General features: G+C 41.9%; 1 protein-coding gene across 1 annotated transcript in view; it reads right to left on the minus strand.

Annotated features, from left to right (window-relative positions):
- LOC121195753 (NACHT, LRR and PYD domains-containing protein 12-like) overlaps nt 1-18376 on the minus strand; it is a 180173-nt gene that overhangs the window by 143977 nt on the left and 17820 nt on the right. Inside the window, exons 2-4 of the mRNA XM_041059412.1 lie at nt 17103-17322; nt 15140-16937; nt 14491-14664 (exon numbers count right to left, since the gene is read on the minus strand). Of these exons, the coding sequence (XP_040915346.1) occupies nt 14491-14664; nt 15140-16937; nt 17103-17322 (2192 nt within the window). The remainder of the gene's footprint in view (nt 1-14490; nt 14665-15139; nt 16938-17102; nt 17323-18376) is intronic.

Below are 18376 nucleotides of genomic sequence, written 5' to 3' on the forward strand. Positions count from 1 at the left end.
TGGCTGTCAGCGTCCCACAGTTTGTGTCCCTGTGACAAAGACACAGTGGGACGTTGACACCCAGTGGGCTCAGTGATTGGTCGGCTGTGTGGAGCTGAGAAAGGAGCCAGGGTTTGAACTTCTCTCTCTGCTCTGTTTTCATTGGTTCCACAAATATTTGTGTCCCTGTTCAGCTCAGCAGCTGAGTGTAGCTCTATGAATGTCTTCAGGAGACACTGTGTGAAAATGTCCTCTCCGTATTTAAACCATGGTCACGTGTCCTCTCTGTGACAGCAGGCTTTTCACTGTGCCTGTGAGTGAGGCCATTGGGAGCAGCTATGAACACTTGTGCCTTCAGACCTGCTCACACGTGTTGTACAGATCAGTTCTTGTCAAACATCCTGATCTCAATGAGACTTTGTGAATAACACAAGCTCAACTCAGTCAAACTGCTGACACTGTCAATGTGGACTGTAAGAGTCAGAATCCAAATCATTTTCAAAGCTTTAAAAATCACTTTGAAAATCAGAGTCAGCACTTTCACAACTTCCTTTCAACCATTTCACACTTTGAATGTTAGAAATTCTGAAGGAGATTTGACCTAATAAATACTGAATAAAGCACAACTTTCACATCATATTCATCTCAGCACACAAGTAAACAATGGAGTCTGACCTCAGAGTCTCCAGTCCACAGTCTGGACTCTGCAGAAAACCACACAGATCCTTCACTCCTGAATCCTGCAGGTCCAAGTTTTCACTCAGGTCCAGGTGTCTCAGATGGGAGGGGTTGGACTTCAGAGCTGAGGCCAGAGAAGCACAGCTGATCTCTGACAAACTGCAGTAACTCAACCTGAATAAAGAATAAAAGATGTGAGTTTAGGAGACAAAGTTCCTGCTTGAAAGCGTTGAGTGTTTCATCATCTGTTCAGAGCTGAAGAAGGTTGAGAATGTACAAGTTTGGAAAATGGAAACTCCAAACACCTGAACCAACAGGATGCAGCTTAAAAACAGTCAGTTACTAAAAGTCAAACACAGCTCTCATTAATATTAATGACAACATGCTGCTGCTTCAATAAAGACATAGTGACTTCAGCTCTTAAACTCTTCCAGCTCCACCAGTGGCTCCATCTATACAAACTCATGTTGTTGACATTTGTTTCAGATTCTACTAAAGATCCTAAAGTTTTGACAGAGAACAAACATTTCAGGCTGAAGTTTGGAGGAAAGTCAACAAATGATTGAGACAAAATGGAAAAGATTTTCACTTCATGTAACGGTGACGACATTTAACAAACATGCTGAGTTTGCTCTGAATATCTGAGTCACTTTGACTTTAGTCTCATCACTTTCTAGTCGTGTTGGAAGAAGAAAATACTGAATATATATTTGTTGATGTGAGTGTGGAAAAAACTTGGATGTGATTTAAAGAGTGAAGCTTTTTTCTTGCTAAATGAAGCTTTGAAATCTGTAGCTCAACATTGCTCTGCCACAGTCAGTGGATTAAACCACAGAAGAAGAAAACAGACTTTACCATGAAGATCCTCAGTGTGGATCAGTATAATATCAGTGTGATGTCTGCACTTTACTGTCAGCACAACTTTCACATCATATTCATCTCAGCACACAAGGAAACAATGGAGTCTGACCTCAGAGTCTCCAGTCCACAGTCTGGACTCTGCAGAAAACCACACAGATGCTTCAGTCCTGAATCCTGCAGGTCCCTGTTTCCACTCAGGTCCAGGTGTCTCAGATGGGAGGGGTTGGACTTCAGAGCTGAGGCCAGAGAAGCACAGCTGATCTCTGACAAACTGCAGTAACTCAACCTGAATAAAGAATAAAAGATGTGAGTTTAGGAGACAAAGTTCCTGCTTGAAAGCGTTGAGTGTTTCATCATCTGTTCAGAGCTGAAGAAGGTTGAGAATGTACAAGTTTGGAAAATGGAAACTCCAAACACCTGAACCAACAGGATGCAGCTTAAAAACAGTCAGATACTAAAAGTCAAACACAGCTCTCATTAACTTCAGTCACTATAAACATCACAGATCATAAAGCAAAGAGTGAAGAAACATTTCTTTCTGTCTTAATGTGGAATATTTGCTTTGTATGTGAAGAAATATAAAAGTCAACTGAAGGTGAAGATGAAATTGTTCCAAAGTAAAGAGTCAATTAGCAAGTGTTGGATTTTGAATCTTCATTCAATGACTTTGAAATATGAAGCTGAACAAGATGCTCAGTGTGGATCAGCATCAAATCTCTGAGCTCAAATCTCCTTGAAAAAGTCCCACATTCACACTCAGGTTTAACAGTTTGGAAGAAAGTTTTCAAAGTGTTCACTAAGGTTTCAAATGAAATCTTTCATATTGTGTGAAATAATAGTTTGAGCCTTTGATGTTTTGAGTGTGACTGAAGTTTGTGTTGAGAGTTTGAGAAGCTGCAGACATTCAGCACATGTGCAGTGTGTTGAATGAGACATTTCATCACATTCCAGTCATGTGTCTTTGGTCCAAAGCAAGTTGAGCTTCATCCAACACTCTCTGCTCACACATTTGAATCTGCTGTTCCAGCATTGCATTCTGGGATTCCTGGCCCCACCTTCCTGGTGGCTGTCAGCTTAGGGGGGGTCTGTGTCCCACAGTTTGTGTCGGTGTGACAAAGACACAGTGGGACGTTGACACCCAGTGGGCTCAGTGATTGGTCGGCTGTGTGGAGCTGAGAAAGGAGCCAGGGTTTGAACTTCTCTCTCTGCTCTGTTTTCATTGGTTCCACAAATATTTGTGTCCCTGTTCAGCTCAGCAGCTGAGTGTAGCTCTATGAATGTCTTCAGGAGACACTGTGTGAAAATGTCCTCTCTGTGACAGCAGGCTTTTCACTGTGCCTGTGAGTGAGGCCATTGGGAGCAGCTATGAACACTTGTGCCTTCAGACCTGCTCACACATGTTGTACAGATCAGTTCTTGTCAAACATCCTGATCTCAATGAGACTTTGTGAATAACACAAGCTCAACTCAGTCAAACTGCTGACACTGTCAATGTGGACTGTAAGAGTCAGAATCCAAATCATTTTCAAAGCTTTAAAAATCACTTTGAAAATCAGAGTCAGCACTTTCACAACTTCCTTTCAACCATTTCACACTTTGAATGTTAGAAATTCTGAAGGAGATTTGACCTAATAAATACTGAATAAAGCACAACTTTCACATCATATTCATCTCAGCACACAAGTAAACAATGGAGTCTGACCCCAGAGTCTCCAGTCCACAGTCTGGACTCTGCAGAAAACCACACAGATCCTTCACTCCTGAATCCTGCAGGTCCAAGTTTTCACTCAGGTCCAGGTGTCTCAGATGGGAGGGGTTGGACTTCAGAGCTGAGGCCAGAGAAGCACAGCTGATCTCTGACAAACTGCAGGAACTCAACCTGAATAAAGAATAAAAGATGTGAGTTTAGGAGACAAAGTTCCTGCTTGAAAGCGTTGAGTGTTTCATCATCTGTTCAGAGCTGAAGAAGGTTGAGAATGTACAAGTTTGGAAAATGGAAACTCCAAACACCTGAACCAACAGGATGCAGCTTAAAAACAGTCAGATACTAAAAGTCAAACACAGCTCTCATTAACTTCAGTCACTATAAACATCACAGATCATAAAGCAAAGAGTGAAGAAACATTTCTTTCTGTCTTAATGTGGAATATTTGCTTTGTATGTGAAGAAATATAAAAGTCAACTGAAGGTGAAGATGAAATTGTTCCAAAGTAAAGAGTCAATTAGCAAGTGTTGGATTTTGAATCTTCATTCAATGAGTTTGAAATATGAAGCTGAACAAGATGCTCAGTGTGGATCAGCATCAAATCTCTGAGCTCAAATCTCCTTCAAAAAGTCCCACATTCACACTCAGGTTTAACAGTTTGGAAGAAAGTTTTCAAAGTGTTCACTAAGGTTTCAAATGAAATCTTTCATATTGTGTGAAATAATAGTTTGAGCCTTTGATGTTTTGAGTGTGACTGAAGTTTGTGTTGAGAGTTTGAGAAGCTGCAGACATTCAGCACATGTGCAGTGTGTTGAATGAGACATTTCATCACATTCCAGTCATGTGTCTTTGGTCCAAAGCAAGTTCAGCTTCATCCAACACTCTCTGCTCACACATTTGAATCTGCTGTTCCAGCATTGCATTCTGGGATTCCTGGCCCCACCTTCCTGGTGGCTGTCAGCTTAGGGGGGGGTCTGTGTCCCACAGTTTGTGTCGGTGTGACAAAGACACAGTGGGACATTGACACCCAGTGGGCTCAGTGATTGGTCGGCTGTGTGGAGCTGAGAAAGGAGCCAGGGTTTGAACTTCTCTCTCTGCTCTGTTTTCATTGGTTCCACAAATATTTGTGTCCCTCTTCAGCTCAGCAGCTGAGTGTAGCTCTATGAATGTCTTCAGGAGACACTGTGTGAAAATGTCCTCTCCGTATTTAAACCATGGTGACGTGTCCTCTCTGTGACAGCAGGCTTTTCACTGTGCCTGTGAGTGAGGCCATTGGGAGCAGCTATGAACACTTGTACCTTCAGACCTGCTCACACGTGTTGTACAGATCAGTTCTTGTCAAACATCCTGATCTCAATGAGACTTTGTGAATAACACAAGCTCAACTCAGTCAAACTGCTGACACTGTCAATGTGGACTGTAAGAGTCAGAATCCAAATCATTTTCAAAGCTTTAAAAATCACTTTGAAAATCAGAGTCAGCACTTTCACAACTTCCTTTCAACCATTTCACACTTTGAATGTTAGAAATTGTGAAGGAGACTTGACCTAATAAATACTGAATAAAGCACAACTTTCACATCATATTCATCTCAGCACACAAGTAAACAATGGAGTCTGACCTCAGAGTCTCCAGTCCACAGTCTGGACTCTGCAGAAAACCACACAGATCCTTCACTCCTGAATCCTGCAGGTTGTTTCCTCTCAGGTCCAGGTGTCTCAGATGGGAGGGGTTGGACTTCAGAGCTGAGGCCAGAGAAGCACAGCTGATCTCTGACAAACTGCAGCGCCTCAAACTGAATAAAGAATAAAAGATGTGAGTTTAAGAGACAAAGTTCCTGCTTGAAAGTGTTGAGTGTTTCATCATCTGTTCAGAGCTGAAGAAGGTTGAGAATGTACAAGTTTGGAAAATGGAAACTCCAAACACCTGAACCAACAGGATGCAGCTTAAAAACAGTCAGATACTAAAAGTCAAACACAGCTCTCATTAATATTAATGACAACATGCTGCTGCTTCAATAAAGACATAGTGACTTCAGCTCTTAAACTCTTCCAGCTCCACCAGTGGCTCCATCTATACAAACTCATGTTGTTGACATTTGTTTCAGATTCTACTAAAGATCCTAAAGTTTTGACAGAGAACAAACATGTCAGGCTGAAGTTTGGAGGAAAGTCAACAAATGATTGAGACAAATTGGGAAAGATTTTCACTTCATGTAACGGTGACGACATTTAACAAACATGCTGAGTTTGTTCTGAATATCTGAGTCACTTTGACTTTAGTCTCATCACTTTCTAGTCGTGTTGGAAGAAGAAAATACTGAATATATATTTGTTGATGTGAGTGTGGAAAAAACTTGGATGTGATTTAAAGAGTGAAGCTTTTTTCTTGTTAAATGAAGCTTTGAAATCTGTAGCTCAACATTGCTCTGCCACAGTCAGTGGGCTAAACCACAGAAGAAGAAGAAAGACTTTACCATGAAGATCCTCAGTGTGGATCAGTATAATATCAGTGTGATGTCTGCACTTTACTGTCAGCACAACTTTCACATCATATTCATCTCAGCACACAAGTAAACAATGGAGTCTGACCTCAGAGTCTCCAGTCCACAGTCTGGACTCTGCAGAAAACCACACAGATGATTCAGTCCTGAATCCTGCAGGTTCCAGTTTTCACTCAGGTCCAGGTGTCTCAGATGGGAGGGGTTGGACTTCAGAGCTGAGGCCAGAGAAGCACAGCTGATCTTTGACAAACTGCAGGAACTCAACCTGAATAAAGAATAAAAGATGTGAGTTTAGGAGACAAAGTTCCTGCTTGAAAGCGTTGAGTGTTTCATCATCTGTTCAGAGCTGAAGAAGGTTGAGAATGTACAAGTTTGGAAAATGGAAACTCCAAACACCTGAACCAACAGGATGCAGCTTAAAACAGTCAGATACTAAAAGTCAAACACAGCTCTCATTAACTTCAGTCACTATAAACATCACAGATCATAAAGCAAAGAGTGAAGAAACATTTCTTTCTGTCTTAATGTGGAATATTTGCTTTGTATGTGAAGAAATATAAAAGTCAACTGAAGGTGAAGATGAAATTGTTCCAAAGCAAAGAGTCAATTAGCAAGTGTTGGATTTTGAATCTTCATTCAATGAGTTTGAAATATGAAGCTGAACAAGATGCTCAGTGTGGATCAGCATCAAATCTCTGAGCTCAAATCTTCAAAAAGTCCCACATTCACACTCAGGTTTAACAGTTTGGAAGAAAGTTTTCAAAGTGTTCACTAAGGTTTCAAATGAAATCTTTCATATTGTGTGAAATAATAGTTTGAGCCTTTGATGTTTTGAGTGTGACTGAAGTTTGTGTTGAGAGTTTGAGAAGCTGCAGACATTCAGCACATGTGCAGTGTGTTGAATGAGACATTTCATCACATTCCAGTCATGTGTCTTTGGTCCAAAGCAAGTTGAGCTTCATCCAACACTCTCTGCTCACACATTTGAATCTGCTGTTCCAGCATTGCATTCTGGGATTCCTGGCCCCACCTTCCTGGTGGCTGTCAGCGTCCCACAGTTTGTGTCCCTGTGACAAAGACACAGTGGGACGTTGACACCCAGTGGGCTCAGTGATTGGTCGGCTGTGTGGAGCTGAGAAAGGAGCCAGGGTTTGAACTTCTCTCTCTGCTCTGTTTTCATTGGTTCCACAAATATTTGTGTCCCTGTTCAGCTCAGCAGCTGAGTGTAGCTCTATGAATGTCTTCAGGAGACACTGTGTGAAAATGTCCTCTCCATATTTAAACCATGGTGACGTGTCCTCTCTGTGACAGCAGGCTTTTCACTGTGCCTGTGAGTGAGGCCATTGGGAGCAGCTATGAACACTTGTGCCTTCAGACCTGCTCACACGTGTTGTACAGATCAGTTCTTGTCAAACATCCTGATCTCAATGAGACTTTGTGAATAACACAAGCTCAACTCAGTCAAACTGCTGACACTGTCAATGTGGACTGTAAGAGTCAGAATCCAAATCATTTTCAAAGCTTTAAAAATCACTTTGAAAATCAGAGTCAGCACTTTCACAACTTCCTTTCAACCATTTCACACTTTGAATGTTAGAAATTGTGAAGGAGATTTGACCTAATAAATACTGAATAAAGCACAACTTTCACATCATATTCATCTCAGCACACAAGTAAACAATGGAGTCTGACCTCAGAGTCTCCAGTCCACAGTCTGGACTCTGCAGAAAACCACACAGATCCTTCACTCCTGAATCCTGCAGGTTCCCGTTGTCACTCAGGTCCAGGTCTCTCAGATGGGAGGGGTTGGACTTCAGAGCTGAGGCCAGAGAAGCACAGCTGATCTCTGACAACCTGCAGAGACTCAACCTGAATAAAGAATAAAAGATGTGAGTTTAGGAGACAAAGTTCCTGCTTGAAAGCGTTGAGTGTTTCATCATCTGTTCAGAGCTGAAGAAGGTTGAGAATGTACAAGTTTGGAAAATGGAAACTCCAAACACCTGAACCAACAGGATGCAGCTTAAAAACAGTCAGACACTAAAAGTCAAACACAGCTCTCATTAATATTAATGACAACATGCTGCTGCTTCAATAAAGACATAGTGACTTCAGCTCTTAAACTCTTCCAGCTCCACCAGTGGCTCCATCTATACAAACTCATGTTGTTGACATTTGTTTCAGATTCTACTAAAGATCCTAAAGTTTTGACAGAGAACAAACATGTCAGGCTGAAGTTTGGAGGAAAGTCAACAAATGATTGAGACAAAATGGAAAAGATTTTCACTTCATGTAACGGTGACGACATTTAACAAACATGCTGAGTTTGTTCTGAATATCTGAGTCACTTTGACTTTAGTCTCATCACTTTCTAGTCGTGTTGGAAGAAGAAAATACTGAATATATATTTGTTGATGTGAGTGTGGAAAAAACTTGGATGTGATTTAAAGAGTGAAGCTTTTTTCTTGTTAAATGAAGCTTTGAAATCTGTAGCTCAACATTGCTCTGCCACAGTCAGTGGACTAAACCACAGAAGAAGAAAACAGACTTTACCATGAAGATCCTCAGTGTGGATCAGTATAATATCAGTGTGATGTCTGCACTTTACTGTCAGCACAACTTTCACATCATATTCATCTCAGCACACAAGTAAACAATGGAGTCTGACCTCAGAGTCTCCAGTCCACAGTCTGGACTCTGCAGAAAACCACACAGATGCTTCACTTCTGAATCCTGCAGGTCCCAGTTTTCACTCAGGTCCAGGTGTCTCAGATGGGAGGGGTTGGACTTCAGAGCTGAGGCCAGAGAAGCACAGCTGATCTCTGACAAACTGCAGCCCCTCAACCTGAATAAAGAATAAAAGATGTGAGTTTAGGAGACAAAGTTCCTGCTTGGAAGCGTTGAGTGTTTCATCATCTGTTCAGAGCTGAAGAAGGTTGAGAATGTACAAGTTTGGAAAATGGAAACTCCAGGATGCAGCTTAAAAACAGTCAGATACTAAAAGTCAAACACAGCTCTCATTAACTTCAGTCACTATAAACATCACAGATCATAAAGCAAAGAGTGAAGAAACATTTCTTTCTGTCTTAATGTGGAATATTTGCTTTGTATGTGAAGAAATATAAAAGTCAACTGAAGGTGAAGATGAAATTGTTCCAAAGTAAAGAGTCAATTAGCAAGTGTTGGATTTTGAATCTTCATTCAATGACTTTGAAATATGAAGCTGAACAAGATGCTCAGTGTGGATCAGCATCAAATCTCTGAGCTCAAATCTCCTTGAAAAAGTCCCACATTCACACTCAGGTTTAACAGTTTGGAAGAAAGTTTTCAAAGTGTTCACTAAGGTTTCAAATGAAATCTTTCATATTGTGTGAAATAATAGTTTGAGCCTTTGATGTTTTGAGTGTGACTGAAGTTTGTGTTGAGAGTTTGAGAAGCTGCAGACATTCAGCACATGTGCAGTGTGTTGAATGAGACATTTCATCACATTCCAGTCATGTGTCTTTGGTCCAAAGCAAGTTCAGCTTCATCCAACACTCTCTGCTCACACATTTGAATCTGCTGTTCCAGCATTGCATTCTGGGATTCCTGGCCCCACCTTCCTGGTGGCTGTCAGCTTAGGGGGGGTCTGTGTCCCACAGTTTGTGTCCCTGTGACAAAGACACAGTGGGACGTTGACACCCAGTGGGCTCAGTGATTGGTCGACTGTGTGGAGCTGAGAAAGGAGCCAGGGTTTGAACTTCTCTCTCTGCTCTGTTTTCATTGGTTCCACAAATATTTGTGTCCCTGTTCAGCTCAGCAGCTGAGTGTAGCTCTATGAATGTCTTCAGGAGACACTGTGTGAAAATGTCCTCTCCGTATTTAAACCATGGTGACGTGTCCTCTCTGTGACAGCAGGCTTTTCACTGTGCCTGTGAGTGAGGCCATTGGGAGCAGCTATGAACACTTGTGCCTTCAGACCTGCTCACACGTGTTGTACAGATCAGTTCTTGTCAAACATCCTGATCTCAATGAGACTTTGTGAATAACACAAGCTCAACTCAGTCAAACTGCTGACACTGTCAATGTGGACTGTAAGAGTCAGAATCCAAATCATTTTCAAAGCTTTAAAAATCACTTTGAAAATCAGAGTCAGCACTTTCACAACTTCCTTTCAACCATTTCACACTTTGAATGTTAGAAATTCTGAAGGAGATTTGACCTAATAAATACTGAATAAAGCACAACTTTCACATCATATTCATCTCAGCACACAAGTAAACAATGGAGTCTGACCTCAGAGTCTCCAGTCCACAGTCTGGACTCTGCAGAAAACCACACAGATCCTTCACTCCTGAATCCTGCAGGTTGTTGTCACTCAGGTCCAGGTGTCTCAGATGGGAGGGGTTGGACTTCAGAGCTGAGGCCAGAGAAGCACAGCTGATCTCTGACAAACTGCAGTAACTCAACCTGAATAAAGAATAAAAGATGTGAGTTTAGGAGACAAAGTTCCTGCTTGAAAGCGTTGAGTGTTTCATCATCTGTTCAGAGCTGAAGAAGGTTGAGAATGTACAAGTTTGGAAAATGGAAACTCCAAACACCTGAACCAACAGGATGCAGCTTAAAAACAGTCAGATACTAAAAGTCAAACACAGCTCTCATTAATATTAATGACAACATGCTGCTGCTTCAATAAAGACATAGTGACTTCAGCTCTTAAACTCTTCCAGCTCCACCAGTGGCTCCATCTATACAAACTCATGTTGTTGACATTTGTTTCAGATTCTACTGAAGATCCTAAAGTTTTGACAGAGAACAAACATGTCAGGCTGAAGTTTGGAGGAAAGGCAACAAATGATTGAGACAAAATGGAAAAGATTTTCACTTCATGTAACGGTGACGACATTTAACAAACATGCTGAGTTTGCTCTGAATATCTGAGTCACTTTGACTTTAGTCTCATCACTTTCTAGTCGTGTTGGAAGAAGAAAATACTGAATATATATTTGTTGATGTGAGTGTGGAAAAAACTTGGATGTGATTTAAAGAGTGAAGCTTTTTTCTTGTTAAATGAAGCTTTGAAATCTGTAGCTCAACATTGCTCTGCCACAGTCAGTGGACTAAACCACAGAAGAAGAAAACAGACTTTACCATGAAGATCCTCAGTGTGGATCAGTATAATATCAGTGTGATGTCTGCACTTTACTGTCAGCACAACTTTCACATCATATTCATCTCAGCACACAAGTAAACAATGGAGTCTGACCTCAGAGTCTCCAGTCCACAGTCTGGACTCTGCAGAAAACCACACAGATCCTTCAGTCCTGAATCCTGCAGGTTGTTTTCACTCAGGTCCAGGTGTCTCAGATGGGAGGGGTTGGACTTCAGAGCTGAGGCCAGAGAAGCACAGCTGATCTCTGACAAACTGCAGTAACTCAACCTGAATAAAGGATAACAGATGAAGATGAAAATCATTGATAATCCAATCAGATATGTCCTAATCAATGAGCTTCTCTCTAACATGAGCAGAGTGACTGTGTCCTTCTGTTGCTGTGGATCATCATCATGTCAGCCTTCTACACACATCATCCACATGTCACCACAACATTCACACACCTGTTCATGTCAACACAGATTCATATCAGTCAGGTCTGTCATTAGAGGATCAATATATTTAGTAGCTCAGTAGGTTTGTGCAGTTAAAATGAGAAGTCCACATGTTCACAGCTGGATCTGAAAACAACAGTCAGATGTCAGATGCAGATTAAAGGAGTTGTTGGTGTCATCCTTCAACTCTCAGCTTCACAGCTCTGTTTGGAAACAGCTTCCAGCCTTTTTACAAACATCAGATCTGATGGTGTCGTTCATCATCATCACCTCTATGACTTTAACCAGGTGTAAAACCTGTTTGTTGAAGAGCTCTGCACCTGTTGACAGGTAGAAATGAGCAGCTGTAGCAGAAGATCTGAGCTTTTGCTGCAGTTTGATCTTCATGGAGTGTGGTAAACATTTACTGACATGTATCTATACACTGATGAATCACTGTTGCACTGTCTTCTGTAATAAGTCCTGAGGGTGGTTCTGACCTTTGACCCCAGACGCTCCAGTCATGGAGACTGTAGTTTGTCAGTGTGTGAGATCTGCTCATTGGAAACTGCTCTTACTGGAATTAGTTGCTCAGAGAACAGACTCCCGCTGAGCTTGTCCTCACTGCAGTTTGGTATCATAGGCTGGTGGAGGAAGGAGCAGTTCAACACATTCTATCATGTCTCTCGTGTAGAGTCTATTTCCTGGATCCACAACGAAAACATTCATTCAACTCAACAGAGACTGAGCACAAAGTGGTTTTCATTCATAACAGAGCTTTGAAAACTTTCCTAAACTCTGTCATCCAAAGATCTCTTCATTCACTCCATGTTTGATTTCTCAGAGATTCAACAGTCAGATGATTGTTAAATAAAGTGGGATTTGTTAGGAAACAGCAGCTTTTTCACATCTATATCCAGTGTGTACCTGCTCTAAATCCCAAACACTGTGACTGGTCTCAGCTGCCTTCTTTTTGTAGTCATTACAACAGAGAGTCCTTTCTCCTCTCCAGAAGCTCCAGAAGAATTCATGTCCCTCACACACTCTACAGCCTCACCTTCACTGACTGATGGACCACAACCTCTGGAAGCTGAAAAACTGTCCTGTCCAACATGTCCCCATCATGACTCTGCTCCTGTCTCCCTTTAAATAAACCCTGCTCAAGTCTTTGACTTTTATTTGGAGCCATAAGGAAAACCATTTGGAATAAGTGAGAACTCTGATCTGACTCCACTAAGTTATCATGAGGCCGTCTCCATTAGAAAAACATTTTTACTGTCCAGGATTTTTCTCTGACTCCAGGATATTTTTCTCCAGTTGAGCTCAGTGAACAGTGACAGCTGCTAAAGATGATCTCTCTCTGTGAGCTACCTGCTGCTGTTAGCTTCACGTCCATTAGCTGCAACATGGGCTGACTTTTACCAAAAGGTACAAATGAAACTAATGGACTGACAATATCAGAGCTGCACATATTTAAATATGAAAGGATGAAATATTTAGACGAGCGTGGCAGACGACTGAATAATGATTTGTTGTCAACACAAAACTGATCGAGCACAAACACAATTAACAAACCAATAAGGTTGAATTCTTTTCAACATGATGTGATCAGAGAGATGTGATCTGTCTTTAGGAGAAATTAGGGGTGGGTGATATGGCAAAAACATCACATCACGGTTTGTTAATGGTAAAATCACTATCACGATTTTATCAGTTCATTTTTACAGTGAAGTTAATTTAGAACCAAACTATTCTCTATGTAAAAACTTAGCCCTAAAGATAAAAGAGTCACCTCTTTCCACCGTTTGCTACTTCTCTCACACAGCGTGCTTTTATCAAAGGCTTGTGTTATAGTTGGTTGTTTCTGTGTAATGTCTTTAGCCGTTACCACTGGCTGATGTGTGGTTGGCCTCGCTGCTTGGCTCTCAGCTAATTGTTTCGGATGCTGCCTCTTCAGGTGGTTAAAGAGGTTCGTTGTGTTTCCATCCGAAGCTCGAACCTTCTCTGTGCAAACTTTACAAATGACAGTTGTTTGCGCTTTGTCGTTTGGAGAAAACCCAAACCAGTTCCATACGCAGTGTTGGGGAGTAACGGAATACATGTAACGGCGTTACGTATTCAGAATACACATTCTGAGTAACTGTATTCCATTACAGTTACAGTTTAAATAGATAGTATTCAGAATACAGTTACATTGTTGAAATCAATGGATTAAGTGATGATACTTCTCTGTTTCATGAGTTTATATTTATTCTCTAAATGAACGAAGGCAACCCGATGCGTTTCCCAGAAGCCCCAGCTCCACGAAAACAAACGTAAATAAACGAGCTATTTACCTGATCAGTCGGTCAGAATGGAGTCGGACGAGGAGCAGCAGGAGTGAGAGCTTGAGCCGCAGCCGGTAAAACAGAGCTGGGACAGGAATGTGTTACTGCGGTCAAGCCAGCCGCTATTTGCTACTGCTTAGTCAAATCAGCCGCCCCTGTATTTCAAATGCGCGTTGCAACTAACATTTACGGTACGTAGGGACGAACAACACGTTCACCTTTCCAAATAGGAGCAAGCGCGTTGTAGCGAATGTCATATATATATATATTTTTTTTTAAAGGTATAAGTACTACCACTGTGTACTCAGCTGTCAAACTGCCAACTATTGACTTAACATATGCATCTGTTTTCAACTTTGAGGAAGGGTTAAAATTTTTCTGTCCATAAGTAGTCAATGACTTTAATATTTTTAGATGCAGTACTTACTGTACTACTACCACAAGTCATATGAAGTACTGCCACTGTGTACTTTCAGAGTAATCAGCTGTCAAACTGCCAACTATTGATTTAACATGCATCTGTGTTGAACTTTGAGCAAGGGTTAAAATTTTCATTTTCATATGACTTGTGGTAGTAGTACAATAAGTTCATTCATTTAGAAAACATTAGACTGTGACAAATACGAGTGTGTGAGTTCTGAAGGTTTCATTGAAGTCAACAGACATTATTCATGACAACTGACTGAAATGAAGTGAAACTGAAGGAATAATTCTTAGTCTGAGATAAGAAAAAGTCACAATATGGAACAACAACTATTTACAATCTCATTCATTCAATGAATGATAAATGGATTCAAGTTCTGTATGAAGATAAACCAGGTTCAGTTGTGGATTAAAGATATAAGATCTACAACAGTAACAGACAATGAACTGACCTCAGAGTCTCCAGTCTACAGTGTGGACTCTTCAACCCAGCAGACAGAAGCTTTACCCCTGAATCCCGCAGCTTGTTGTTACTCAGGTCCAGGTGTCTCAGACTAGAGGACTGGGAGCTGAGAACTGAGGACAGAGCTTCACAGCTTCTCTCTGAGAGGTTACAGCTGCTCAGTCTGAAGAGGAAACAATGAAGAAAAAGTCAAATAACATTTGTGTTGAAAGGACAATCAAAGGAACAAAACTCTCAGTTTGTTCTGCAGCTCACAGCAAACTAACAGACCTGCATTTGAAAACTGGGCCAAACATCAAACACAGATTTGTTGAGTGAAGCAGAAATATCAGCTCTTTATCCACCTGCTAACCAATGAGGAGTTTCTACATTGATGATCATCTTTCATTGGCTCTGATTCAAATCCTTTCTGTTTTATTCTCAACAAGTTGGAGACATGACAGTTAAATATGACACAATCAGTAATAAACAGACATGTACAGTAAAGTCCGTAAGTATTTGGACAGTTAGACATGATATGTTATTTGGGATCTCAGCACATTGACTTTAAAATATAATAATGGATACTACAGTCAATGACTGCAAAGGATTTTACACTAAATATAATGATGAATAAATCCAACTATCTATACACTTACAGAGCTTTGTTAGAGGCTTTGACAACTGGCAGCAGCTTCAGAAGAGCCTCCTCTGAATCAGAGTATTTCTTCAGGTCAAACACGTCCAGATCTTTTTCTGATGACAGTAAGATGAAGACCAGAGCTGACCACTGAGCAGGAGACAGTTTTTCTGTGGAGAGACGTCCTGAACTGAGGGACTGTTGGATCTGCTCCACTAGAGAACGATCATTCAGTTCATTCAGACAGTGGAACAGGTTGATGCTTTGCTCTGCAGAGGGAGTCTCTTCAATCTTCTTCTTGATGTACTGGACTGTTTGCTGATTGGTCTGTGAGCCACTTCCTGTCTGTGTCAGCAGACCTCGTAGGAGAGTCTGATTGGTTTGCAGTGAAAGACCCAAGAGGAAGCGGAGGAACAAGTCCAGGTGTCCATTTGGACTCTGTAAGGCCTTGTCCACAGCCCTCTGATAGAAGGCTGCAAATTTACCTGTTATTATTTTCAGTCTTTGGGAAGATGATTTCTTTTTTGACAGCAGATTGACTCCAGAGTTGATGAAGGTCAGATGGACATGAAGAGCAGCCAGAAACTCCTGAACACTCAGATGGACGAAGCAGAACACCTTGTCCTGGTACAGTCCTCTCTCCTCTTTAAAGACCTGTGTGAACACTCCTGAGTACACTGAGGCTGCTCTGATATCGATGCCACACTCTGTCAGGTCTGATTCATAGAAGATCAGGTTTCCTTTCTGCAGCTGCTCAAAAGCCAGTTTTCCCAGAGACCCAAACATATTCCTGGTCTCTGGACTCCAGTGTGGATCTGTCTCAGCTCCTCCATCATACTTAACATTCTTCAGTTTGGACTGAACAACCAGGAAGTGGATGTACATCTCAGTCAGGGTCTTGGGCAGCCCTCCTCCCTCTCTGGTTTTCAGCACATCCTCCAGAACTGTAGCAGAGATCCAGCAGAAGACCGGGATGTGGCACATGATGTGGAGGCTTCGTGAAGTCTTGATGTGGGAGATGATCCTTCTGACCTGCTCCTCCTCTCTGAACCTCTTCCTGAAGTACTCCTCCTTCTGTGGGTCAGTGAACCCTCTGACCTCTGTCACCATGTCAACACACTCAGGAGGGATCTGATTGGCTGCTGCAGGTCGTGTGGTTATCCAGAGGCGAGCAGAGGGAAGCAGTTTCCCCCTGATGAGGTTTGTCAGCAGCACATCCACTGAGGTGGACTCTGTAACATCAGTCAGGATCTCAGTGTTGTGGAAGTCCAGAGGAAGTCGACACTCATCCAGACCGTCAAAGATGAACAGAACCTCGACCTCTTCAAACCTGCAGAGTCCTGCTTCTTTGGTTTCAGGAAAGAACTGATGAACAAGTTCCACCAAGCTGAACTTTTTCTCTTTCAGCACATTCAGCTCTCTGAACGTGAATGGAAATGTGAAGTGTATGTCCTGGTTGGCTTTGTCTTCAGCCCAGTCCAGAGTCAACTTCTGTGTTAAGACTGTTTTCCCAATGCCAGCCACTCCCTTTGTCATCACTGTTCTGATTGGTCCATCTCTTCCAGGTGAGGCTTTAAAGATGTCTTCTTGTCTGATGCTTGTTTCTGGTCTGGCTGGTTTCCTGGATGCTGTTTCAATCTGTCTGACCTCATGTTCATCATTGACCTCTCCAGTCCCTCCCTCTGTGATGTAGAGCTCTGTGTAGATCTGATTCAGAAGGGTTGGGTTTCCTGCTTTAGAGATCCCCTCAAACACACACTGGAACTTCTTCTTCAGAGTAGATTTAAGTTTACGTTGACAAACTGCAGCAACATGTCCTGAATGAACAAACAAGAAACAACATCAATGACTGATTCATAAAGAAAACATGACATGTTCGTCCCCCTAAAGAACACACATGAACATATGTCCCTCCATGTCTTGAGACGTTAGTAAATGTCCCATTTGTCCATCATGTTGAATCTTTAGAGAAATCCTCTTACTGCTGTGCAGACAGTCAGCCAGCTCCTCCTGCTTCATTCTCCTCAGGAAGTTCACTGTGATCTTCACAAAAGCCTCTCTGCTGCTCCTCCTCTGCTCTTCATCCTCACCGTCCAACACCTCTTCATCCTCCCTCTGACTCTCTGAGCATTCTGGGTAATCTGGACTCACAACCTTCTGGACCTTCTTCAGCTCCTTCTTCACAAAAGTGACAATGTTCTCCTCCAGCAGCTGGAACAGAAAACTATATGAATGACACAATCAAAGTAAAACCATGGAGCCAAACATCAGATCCATGGTGGACACACTGACAATCTACTGCTCTAAAAAGTGCAGCATGGAGATTATTGTCAACACAACAGATGTCAAAGTAGTTGTTGTCCATGTACAGACCATAAATATGGAGTCCAGGTGTGTTTGATGCTGCTGGGCAGACTGAGCACTGGGAACCTCTGAGCTCTCCTGGTCCACTCTGTGGAGGAATCATGAAGAATTAGCTCACATTATGTTTGCAGCATCTGTGAGTGTTTTATGCTTTGTACACAAACAACAGCTGCTTTTATGTTCTGTGGTGACTGTCCTGATTAAAGCAAACACTACTGTGCTGTGACTTTCTCAATGAGAGGAAACAAGCAATCAGTTCTGTACCTCATGACCTAGAGTCATCACAACAAGTCCACCTTTTAAATGATGAGTTTTAAGGACTCACACTGGGTTTGACAGAAGTCTCACCTCTGCTACAGGACACTAACACAAACACTGGAACTGGATAGGTGCTGAGTTACAGGGAGTTTTAGTTCTGATCTGAATGACACATATAAGAACATAAGAAGTGCTTTTCTTGAAAAGAGAAACATCAACTTTGTCTCTAAAGCCTGTGTTTCAGCCTGATCATGTTCATATACTGTGTCATTCATGAAGCCTGGAGACAAAACACAATTACTTCATCTTTCATAGAAGACCAGTTATACAGGACAGCTGTCTGATACATTTTAAACTCAGCTGCAGCTCACTTCTTTGCAGCAGAGGGAGGCTGTCCTTTGAAATCAATGAGGCCATGCATTGACCCGTCACTCTTCATGGACACACAGCTGGGCTCCGGTACAGGGAAGTCTGGTTTCTGATGGATCCTAGTGAACACAGAGATTAAGACCATCAGGGACATGGGGACAGGGACAACATATCTATTATTCACACAAGGTTCTCACAGTAAAGAAAAAAACATGTAGTCAGTTGCAGCTCACTTCTTTGCAGCAAAGAGAGGCTGTCTTTGAAA

Source organism: Toxotes jaculatrix, chromosome 16, assembly GCF_017976425.1.
Source record: "Toxotes jaculatrix isolate fToxJac2 chromosome 16, fToxJac2.pri, whole genome shotgun sequence".
NCBI classification, from domain to species: Eukaryota; Metazoa; Chordata; class Actinopteri; family Toxotidae; genus Toxotes; species Toxotes jaculatrix.